Source organism: Ictalurus punctatus, chromosome 4 (genome assembly GCF_001660625.3).
Source record: "Ictalurus punctatus breed USDA103 chromosome 4, Coco_2.0, whole genome shotgun sequence".
Lineage (NCBI taxonomy): Eukaryota > Metazoa > Chordata > Actinopteri > Siluriformes > Ictaluridae > Ictalurus > Ictalurus punctatus.
Window position 1 is genome coordinate 24,084,716 of NC_071284.1, and position 11,231 is coordinate 24,095,946.

Below are 11,231 nucleotides of genomic sequence, written 5' to 3' on the forward strand. Positions count from 1 at the left end.
TCTGCAGATTTTGTCAAAAATAGATGAAGAAGCAGAAAAGCAGCCCCATAGCACAATGCTGCCACCACCATGCTTCACCACGGGTATAGTGTCCTTTGGCTGATAAGCTGTCTTATTTTTGTGCCAAACATATCTTTTAGAATTATGCTCAAAAGAGTCTACCTTGGTCTCATCAGTCTATAACACAGTTTGACACATGATTTGAGGTGATTAGGTGGGCTTGGACTTTCTTTTTGTGAGAAAGGGCTTCTGTCTAGCCAGCCTACCCCATAGGCCAGACATGTGAAGAAAAGAATAGGTTATTGTCACATGCAGGGTATGACCAGTACTTAACAAATATTCCTGCAGCTCCTTTAATGTTGCTGTAGGTTTTTTGGCAGTCTCCCCACTAAGTGTTTGTCTTGTGCTTTCAACAATTTTGGAGGGATGTCTTGTTCTTGGTGATGTCACTGTAGTGCCTTTTTATTTCTTAACTTGTTGATGATGGCCTTCAGTGTTCCATGGTACATCTAATGTTTTGGAAATTATTTTGTACCCCTCTCCTGATCAATAATTTTCAACAATGAGATGCGATACATGCATTGTAAGCTCATGCTTTGCAGACTTTGGCTTCAACAGTCTGATGAAACCAAGAAGATGTCAAGAAAATCCTACAGAAACAGCTGATCTTTGTTTGGAGTTAATCAGAATCACTTCATCGATGACAGCTGTATGATAATTACTTTTGAACTTGAGTTTGAATGTCATTGGTTAGGTAATGAAAGTGGAAAAAAGCTAAAGAACAGAAAACCACCTGCAATTTTAACAGGGGTAGGCTTTTTATATCCACTGTATAGAAACAATAACATGTTAAAATGAATGCATTAATATAAACCCATACTTTCAGTTATCACCAGGACTACTTTCAGAGTCATGTTATAGAAAATTAATCAACACCCTCTGACCTCTGATTAGATTTGTTGTAAACTGTGATAAATATAGAAAAAAGTGTCATCTAAATGTTATGTAATGAATTGAGGGTAAGTATGTTTTATTCAAAATGACCATCTTACAAACAAAGAAAGAATAATAACTCAAGCAGGAAAGTACATGCACATGGCAACACTGCCAGAAGGCATTGCTTTAGTCTGATGCAATTTCTTTTTCAAAATGGCAATTGAAGCTGTTTATAGCTGTAATATTTCAAAACTCTTACAATTGATTGTCTGTGTTCAGATTTAGTTTTATTCCCCCAAGACCACACATAAAAAAAAAAAAAAATCAGTCCATAATTGGCCTTGAAGTAGGAAAAGAGAAAGTTATGAGAATTCATGTTTTCAGATAGCGAACACAAGCTAACCTGACAAGATTTCTGAGGATTTTAAAGCCATACTTATAAATGTTCATAATTTTCTGTGCTAATATCCACCAACTGGGCAACAAGAGGAACCTGCCAGGATATGTTAGAAAAAAAAAAAAAAAAAAAAACCCTCCCTGTAAGTGTAATCAAAAAAGCGTTATTAAGCATCAGGTGCAGCTCAGTAACATTGCTAGGGTGTGTCTTTGAATTTACAGCATATATTTTTCAAAGACATTGTCATTTATGTGGGGTTGTACTTTTTCTTTTTAGGATATTGTAGTTTTTGTAGTTGGTTGTGCATCACAATGGTCAACTAGTGTTATTTTTATTGTGCTTTATAAATAAAGTGATTGATTGATTGATCATGCTAGTGGGTTATCAAGCAGACTCTGTCCATGAGCATGAAGGAAATTGAGCCCATAATTTTTCCAAGATCCATTCTGAAAATCTGACAGAAACAAGCTTCTGCAAAATTAATACATGCATATTGGACATGAATTTGCACACAAAATCACCATTCCCAAAGAGAGTTTCAAATCACATCATGGTTTCTAAATTAATCAATTTGCATAGACTCTGCTCTAAGTTACACCTTTAGATCAAAACACCGCAAACATATTCAGTAGTGCGAATATGTGAGACGGGCATGTTTTTTTTTTTTTTGCTCATATGAAAGACTTAATCTTAGCCCCTGTTAGTAAATCAGCTTGCACATTTTTGTCAGCCTGAGTGTGTAAACATCAGATGAAATCACTTGAGCTCTGTTGTTCTACCTTCAGATTTTGAGTGCGCACTACACACGCTTCCTTAAGTTTGGATAACAAAGATGATACACACTTCTGAGTTAAAGTTGATGACAGGGTGTTTAAAACGGTAATGAAACACATCATCTCTCCCGGTTCTTCTTTTGTTTCAGAAATATTGTCTCCAACCATCTGAGAGTGTAATCAATCAGGCGCCAGAGATGCTATCGAGCCTCCACCCTCATGTTGACTGCATCACTCACTTGGAAATATGCGTCCATAGTGGCCGTCTCTTTCTCCTCAGTGCCTCGGCTGATTGCAGTCTGGCTCTCAGCTTCCTGCCTGGAGGAACTATAGGGACATTTGGACAGGTTAGTTTCACTCTGTGTAAAATAGGCACAGCGTTTGTGCTTGTCAGTCCCAGTAAAGGAGGTATGTAGTAAATTAACACTAGCTACATAAATTTGCCAAACAGTTTCCTAGATTTTCCTAATTATTTAAAACCATTTACATTATCTATAACTTATTAAGTTATTAGCTATTGCTTTGGATATGATGACTTTAGTATTGTAAGGTTCTGTCTGGCATTTTGGTCGAAAATGAGGTAACCACATAAACTTGATCATGGAGGGGTCGGGGTGGGGGCACATTATTGTCCTGAAGTGTTAATTTTCCAAAGTATCTCCAAACTTGCAGATAAATTTAGTTTTACAAGGTTCTATCTGCCAGCCAATCATCATCCAGGATGAACATACTGTATGCTCCATTACAGTAATAGAAATTAAGTGTACAAAACAGGTACTGTACAGGTCTATTGTACTGGTTTGCAATATTATTTCATGGTAAAAATATTTAGGAACAACTTCAGATTTTAAAAGTGATTTTTATTTGTATTTTAGATATTAGGTTATACATTCAGGAAAATACAACAAATTCACTCAAAAAGTTTTTCCTCTGTTGAGTTTGTTAATATTTATTAGTGAGACTAAGAGACTGCTTAATAAGAAACAGACAGATAGATCCTTACAAACCAAACACTATTTGATGTTATATTTGGCTAGTGTTCAAAAACTGTCCCATATCTCAAAATAGCACTTTCACCCATATAGACCTTATAATATTAAGGTCAGAAACTGATTTTATCAGGATAGACATGCATCTCAACATAAACTTTAACTGGCTTACAATCAAATCCCTCTCCTTCCAATAAGTTGGATGAGGTGATTGGTTACACTAGCTAGCAATGATGGCTAATGCAACATCTACTGCTTTCCTATATCTAGGATCAGAGGGACCACTGAAAGCTCTGTTAGGATATTAAGTCTTGGTGATGACATGAATACATTTTGCAATAATAGAGCCAGCTTTTCTTTCAGGACGTGCACTGGAACCTGGTGGGAATCAGTGAAGTGTTTGTGAGGAGAGAGCAGGAAGTGAGCACAGAGGTTACCACAGAGAGTGGGACAGAAACAGATCTACAGGAAACACAGCCTGGACAGAGCTCCCAACATGCTGAGAGATCAGAGAGCAATACACACACTGAGGAGGAGAAAGATTACACACTGTGAGTAAGGTGTGTGTGTGTGTGTGTGTATGATGTTGAGCAGTGAAGAAGAGATGCTGGCACAAAGTGTACAAGTCAACAACAACATTGTCATCACTCCATGTCTTTCTCCCTCCTTTATTTTCCTCCCTGCCACCCTCCCTTATTCCTCTTCACCTCCTCCTTTCTTTTTTCTTGCTTTTCTCTTTTCTCTCTCCCTATCCATTCATCATCTCTCCACCTGTTCCTCCCATTCCTTTTTCTTGGCTGTGTCCTTCCTATCTCTCACCATATCTCTTTTTTTTCCCTTTGTACATCTTTTGTTTTCTCTCCACTCTCTCCTCCCACCTTCATATCACTCCTTTGTTTATATCTGTCTCCCCGTTTATGCAGCCATATTTCTTTCATACCCCAGCTCTCTATCTCTCTTGAGTTCATGTCCTCCTTTTGTCTTTCTTTTTTTCTCCTCCTTTCTATAACTTACTTCATCTCTTTTATCTCTTTCCAGTATCTTTTCTTTCACTCATTCTGTCTATCTCTCTTTGTCCCCTCAGTTTGCACCACCTCTGTCTCTTTCCTTACTGTGTTTTTAGCCTTCTCTCTGCTCTATCTCTCTTTATCTCAGGTACTTTCCAGCCAGCTAGTTCTCCCTCTTCCTTTTCTCTCATTTAATATGGGATAAATAGGAACCAGACAGATGTTGGGTAAATGCCAGCAGATGGCTCATTTCCACTTGAGAGCTTTTATTCCATGATTCCCATGCAAGCTCATTAATGTTTTCACATCTGGGTGATTGAAAAAGTAAATTAAATACTCTTTCCTTCTCTGTCTGTCACTGTTAGCAGCTGATTTGATGCTGATTATGGAAAATCCAATCAAAAATGTGTATGGGTGTGTGTGCTTTGCATGTGTGTACTTCCATTCACTGTTTCACACTCATCTGCTTAGAAATGGCCTTACTGTCAATGTTCTTAATGTGTACTTTCTTTAAAAAAGTGACAGAATAGTAGTTTCATTAACTTTTTGCCCATCTTATGAAGTACGTGATTGATTATAATGAATTATCCATTTCATAACATGTTCTCAGTGATAAACAAAAGCAGCACGATCACTGTAGTGAGTGTGTGGTGTAATCTCTTCTCTACGTGTGTAGTGAAGAATTGTTGCACATTGGCTGAACTCTCTGATGGAAAGCTGCCATGTTCTTTAATAAAGCAGCAGGAAGTTAAGTTTAAAATTACCAGCCAAATTCATTACTTAGGCTTCAGAACTTGAATAAAAACGTGAAATGACATTTTGTCATTTCCTTTGTTCCTTGAACTCAGTAGCCTCATCTCATTTTGGCAGAATTCAGTCCAGATACTTTCACTTCAGAACTGTACGATGTCATGTCATTATGAGAAAAAAAAAAAAAAACATCAGCCAATCAGCAGCAGTAAAGGTAAAACCATAGGTCTGTTGATACAGTGAGATGCTGGACCAATAATCTTCTACTACACACCTTTGTATTCTATCATGTTTCAGATTTTGCTGTTTACAGTCATTTCATTACATTGTAGACACCCATAAAAAAACATATATGGAAATGTACTCCTCCATTAACTTTGTTCTTTAAATCCAGTGGCCACATTTGATTTTGTGATAATCACATCCAACCAATTGATTTTGACTTGGAAATAGTGAACAGAGTTCTTTTTTTGTGGTTACACAGTAACTGTAGCTTAAAACATGTGGTGATACAACATCTTACATTAATCTATGCTATAAAGTGGAAACAGTTTCTATAAATCTATTATAAACTATGAACATGTTTATATCATGTTATAATGCATTCAAATGGCATAATTGTTATATACAAATGGTTATAATTAATTTTTATTAATTATAATAAAGAAATTTTTTATTATACATTATTAAGTACTGTTCATGTTACATCACCAAGCCCCACTTTGCATAGTGCATCATAAGAAGATATAATGATGATATAATGTGTTACATACAATACTTATATTTCTTTTAACAAGTAATAAATACATTATAAACAACACTACAAACTGTAAAGACTTTTCATAAAGAGTTATAATGATTTGTAAGTCATTATACATATGGTTTTCAAAGAAGCGGCATAGAAAGTAGAATAAATCACATTTTAAAATACAGTATTGTATTCAGTCATGAGCCTGGAGTTTTGCGTATTCTCCCCATGTCCATGTGGGATTCCCTCAGGTTTTCTTTCACCTATTATAAATTTCCCCTAGGTGTGAATTAATGTGGGAAATTGTGTTTTGTAGTGCATTGCTATGGACTGCCATCCCAACCAGGGCAGTGGTGGCTCAGCATACTCCATGGTCAGAGTAGCAGTTCTGTCAAATTTTAATGGAACTCACCACCAGCTCGTTATCATTGTATATATTGTGTTCTAGGCAACACAATACCCTTGATGATGACACCACAGGGCAGAGATCCAGAAGAATCCACAGAGCTTTGATCCAGCAGAATGAAAGCACACAGCCTCAAAATGTTAATGGTGTCTGTGATACCACTATTGGTCAGTCACAGTTTATTCTCTCCTACATTTTTTTGTTTATGTACGAGTTTGCAGGGTTACACTCCCCACAGTTCCCCTTTGTCACTGTATAAATGCTGAAATGGTATTTTAAAAGTTGTGTTTATGGTTTAACTACAATCGGTTCCACTACCATGACCAATTGTATTTAATTTTTCAGACAGAGCCTAAAGAGTTTCCTGAGATTTACTGCTTTTTTTTTTCCTTTCTCATGTAATACTTGCCTAAATGTTACTATGTATATCCGAAGGGGTGTTCAGCAAACTCCGAGTTGAGGAACTGGCTTCACTAGGAGAGCTAAGCAAACCTGACTTCACCATCAATCCTCATTTATATTTTGGGAAGATGTGGGATTCATCCTCTCCAACTCCTCCACCTCTTCCTGTGACTGGAGAAAGTAGGGTATATTCACAATTAACCAGTGCTTTCATTTGCTTAATCTACATTTCAATTTATGTTTATTTACTTATTTGGCTGACTTTTTTATTTTATTTTATCTACAGCAACTTATAAGTGAGGCAAAATAAAAAAAAAAAAAATAGAGCTGTTTTAAGGCAAGATCCTACAGGTGAATAGGGTAATAAAAACAACAACAATAACAACAAACAAGAGATACTGATATTACTATGTGATATTTTGCATTTATTGATGCAAATGAGACTTTGTCTAACTAAATATGCTAAACATAAATTTGCTTATTTAATAAAACCAAGTCTCTTAATAAAACGAAGGCATTAAAATAACGACTTAAATTTGAAGATGCTCTCGGGAGAAAACATTTAGGAATTCCATCAAGAAAATGCCATGCACTGTTATTCTAAAAAAAAATATTTAATGGCATTTTTCAGTATAAGGTCAAACATACATTTTTCAATATAAATCCAACAACAATCTTACTACTAGAGTAGAAACACATGAACCATTTTGGGAAATTCCTCTGCATTAACCTTCTAATATGGGATAGGAATGAATATGTAATATTTCTACTATTGCACTTTGCTTCTCTAGAACTATGGTAGCATTACTTGTATTGTTCTCTGCTTGATATATTGCTTTGCTTGTATTTCCTAATTTGTATGTCGCTTTGCATAAAAGTGTCTGCTACTTGAATAAATGTAAAAAAAAAAAAAAAAAAATGAATGCAAGTCATCTAACAAAAAATATATAGAGATTTTTATTTTTTAATACCAAAAAGTTATTTTGAGAAACAGTTTTAAAAATACAATGTGGTTTAATGTGTTTCCACACTAGTAAGTATAGACCATAACTCTAGTAAGTTTAAAAGTTGTATAAAGCGGTAAAAGGTGTATAAAGGAAAATGATGTACACCAGCTTTTCAGGGATATACAGTATCTCACAAAAGTGAGTACACCCATCACATTTTTGTAAATATTTGATTATATCTTTTCATGTGACAACACTGAAGAAATGACACTTTGCTACAATTTAAAGTAGTGATCGTACAGCTTGTATAACAATGTAAATTTGCCGTCCCTTCACAATAACTCAACACACAGCCATTGATGTATAAACCACTTGCAACAAAAGTGAGTACACCCCTAAGTGAAACTGTCCAAATTGGGCCCAATTAGCCATTTTCCCTCCCTGGTGTCATGTGACTTGTTAGTGTTATAAGGTCTCAGCTGTGAATGGGGAGCAGGTGTGTTAAATTTGGTGTCATCGCTCTCACACTCCCTCATACTGGTCACTGGAAGTTCAACATGGCACCTCATGGCAAAGAACTTTCTGAGGATCTGAAAAAAAGAATTGTTGCTCTACATAAAGATGGCCTAGGCTATATGAAGATTGCCAAGACCCTGACACTGAGCTGCAGCACGGTGGCCAAGATCATACAGCAATTCAACAGGACAGGAAGCCTCTTCTAAAGATGATGCCCAAGAAAGCCCGCAAACAGTTTGCTGGAGACAAGCAGACTAAGGACATGGATTACTGGAACCATGTCCTGTGGTCTGATGAGACCAAGATAAACTTATTTGGTTCAGATGGTGTCAAGCGTGTGTGGTGGCAACCAGGTGAGGAGTACAAAGACAAGTGGGCACTGGGGAGCTATAGTTCATTGAGGGAACCATGAATGCCAACATGTACTGTGACATACTGAAGCAGAGCATGAGCCCAACATTCCATTCCAGCATGATAATGACCCCAAACACACCTCCAGGATGACCACTGCCTTTCTAAAGAAGCTGTGGGTGAAGGTGATGGACTGGCCAAGCAACAAGAACAACAAGGAACAAGAGATGGCGGCGCGCACAGTTGCAGCAGCTCACGGCTCTCTTTTTCAGTGCTCTTTTTTGTTGTTTTTGTATTATTTCTTTATTACTTGTTTGTGCATTATCGGTTCCATGAACATTCGCTATACAAGTCAGAACCTTCTAGATATTGGGGACCAACACCGAATACCTATTTCGAGAGTCTTTCACCACACGCACAATGTCCCAGACGACATAGCGAGATTGCCCGGCTCTCCGTGGATTGTTGTCGGGTCCAGAAGGCGGCGCAGACGGAGGAGGGAGAGGAAGCAAAAGCGGGGATGCAGGTCCGGTGTTATGTTAAGGCTAAGAAAACAACCACCCAAGCCACCTTTACCGAGTCTGTTTCTCTCCAATGCCAGATCCCTAGTGCATAAAATCGACGATTTGGAATTACAACTAGCTGGAAATCGCTACGTTCATGATTGCTGTGTTTTGATTATTATTGAAACCTGGCTTCATCCGAGGATACCCGATGCTAGCATGCAGCTCGCAGGTCGTACTATGCTCCGCTGGGACAGGACTGAGGACTCCGGTAAGAGCAGGGTAGGGGGGCGGGGGGGGCTCTGTATGTATGTGCATGAGAATTGGTGTAATAACAGAACAATGATAGATAAACATTGTTCCCCTGACCTCGAGTACATGTCTGTAAGATGTCGGCCCTTTTTCCTACCGAGAGAGCTAACAGTAGTGATTATCACGGCTGTGTATATTCCACCCGATGCCAATGTGAACACGGCGCTCTCTCTCCTGTTGAACACCATAAACGAACAGCAGCGGGCTCACCCCGACGGTGTTCACATAATTGCAGGAGATTTTAATAAGGCGAACTTGAAGACTGTACTCCCGAAATTTTATCAACATGTTAAGTGTTTTACTAGAGGGGCGAACACTCTGGATCATGTTTACTCCAACATTAAGCATGCGTATAGAGCCATACCTCTCCCTCACCTCGGCCAATCAGACCATCTCTCCCTCCTGCTCTCCCCTGCCTACACCCCCCTCAGACGCAGTGTCAAGACCACTATAAAGACTGTTACCACCTGGCCTGAGGATGCATTCTGCAAACTACAGGACTGCTTTGAACAGACTGTTTTGAACATCAAGAGCTAGAAACATTAACAGGAACGGTACTGGACTATATCAAATTCTGTATCGGAAATGTGACTGTGGACAAAAACATTCGGGTTTTCCAAAACCAGAAACCTTGGATGACCAAACAGGTCCGCACACTCCTCAAAGCCCGCGACGCTGCCTTCAGGTCTGGTAATAGAGCTCTGTACAGAGCCGCTCGTGCCAACCTGAAAGGTGGTATTAAGGAAGCTAAGGCGGTCCATAAGAGGAGCATAGAGTCCCACCTGTCCAGCAAAAATAAATGGGAGGTGTGGCAGGGCATACAAGACATCACGAACTACAGAGGCCGTGATGCGACAACAAGAGACCTGAGTGCAATGCTGGCAGAAGAGCTAAATTGCTTCTTTGCTCGCTTTGAAACATCACAACAACAGCACTCATCTGCTCCAGCCTCACCTCCACCCTCATCTGGCTCCCGTACCAGTCCAGCCCTGCCTCCATCCCCTCCTGGTTCCTGCACCACTCTACTTACTGTGAGGGAACACGATGTTAGACGGATGTTTCTGGCAGTGAACCCCAGAAAAGCTGCTGGCCCAGACGGAGTACCTGGTAAGCTGCTCAGATCGTGTGCCCACTAGCTTACCCACATCTTTACCAGAATCTTCAATCTCTCCCTGGCCCAAGCAATCATCCCGTCCTGCCTAAAATCAGCCACAATCATTCCAGTGCCAAAGAAGTCGCCCACCACTAGCCTAAATGATTATCGTCCTGTGGCCCTCACTCCAGTTATCATGAAGTGCTTTGAGAGATTGGTTCTTCAGCACATCAAGGACTACCTCCCCCCAGACTTCGATCCTTATCAGTTTGCATATCGCGCAAACAGATCCACAGAGGATGCTATCGTCGTAGCTGTCCACTCCGTGTTGAGACATCTAGAGCAGCAACAGAGCTATGTCCGGATGCTTTTTGTGGATTACAGTTCGGCTTTTAATACAATCATTCCGGACATTCTCATCACCAAATTGGTCACTCTTGCCCCCCCCCCCCCCCCATGTGCCTGGATAAAGGACTTTCTCACCAACCGGTCGCAGACAGTGAGACTTGGACCCCACCTCTCCTCCACTCGCACGTTGAGCACAGGTTCTCCACAGGGCTGTGTGCTGAGCCCCCTCCTGTACTGTCTGTACACATACGACTGTAGTCCAGTCCACAATAATAATCTTATCGTCAAGTTTGCTGATGACACCACAGTGGTCGGACTCATCTCAAAAGGAGATGAGGTAGCCTACAGAGAGGAAGTCCTGAACTTGGCAGCCTGGTGTTCAAAGAACAATCTGGCTCTAAACACCAAGAAAACCAAAGAGCTCATTGTAGACTTCAGGAAGCACAACACTGATCTAGCCCCCCTTTTCATCAATAGTGAGTGTGTGGAGAGGGTCCACACTCCCGGTTTCTTGGCGTCCTTATCTCTGCAGACATCTCCTGGACGGACAACATCACAGCGGTTATTAAGAAGGCTCAAACGCGGCTACACTTCCTAAGGGTTCTCAGGAAGTACAATCTGGACCCCAATCTGCTGCTGATCTTCTACCGCTCGTCCGTCGAGAGCCTGCTGACATACTGTATCACGGTGTGGTACGGTAGCTGCACCGCGGCAGACAGGGAGAGGCTTCAGAGGGTAGTAAGGGCAGCACAG

At 39.8% G+C, this 11,231-nt stretch overlaps 1 protein-coding gene across 1 annotated transcript in view; it reads left to right on the forward strand.

The window, feature by feature from the left end:
- LOC108264075 (WD repeat-containing protein 49) overlaps positions 1-6,708 on the forward strand; it is a 51,193-nt gene extending 44,485 nt beyond the window's left edge. Inside the window, exons 15-19 of the mRNA XM_017465379.3 lie at positions 2,256-2,453; positions 3,459-3,646; positions 6,049-6,173; positions 6,442-6,588; positions 6,695-6,708. Of these exons, the coding sequence (XP_017320868.2) occupies positions 2,256-2,453; positions 3,459-3,646; positions 6,049-6,173; positions 6,442-6,588; positions 6,695-6,708 (672 nt within the window). The remainder of the gene's footprint in view (positions 1-2,255; positions 2,454-3,458; positions 3,647-6,048; positions 6,174-6,441; positions 6,589-6,694) is intronic.
- The last annotated feature ends 4,523 nt before the right edge of the window (positions 6,709-11,231 follow it).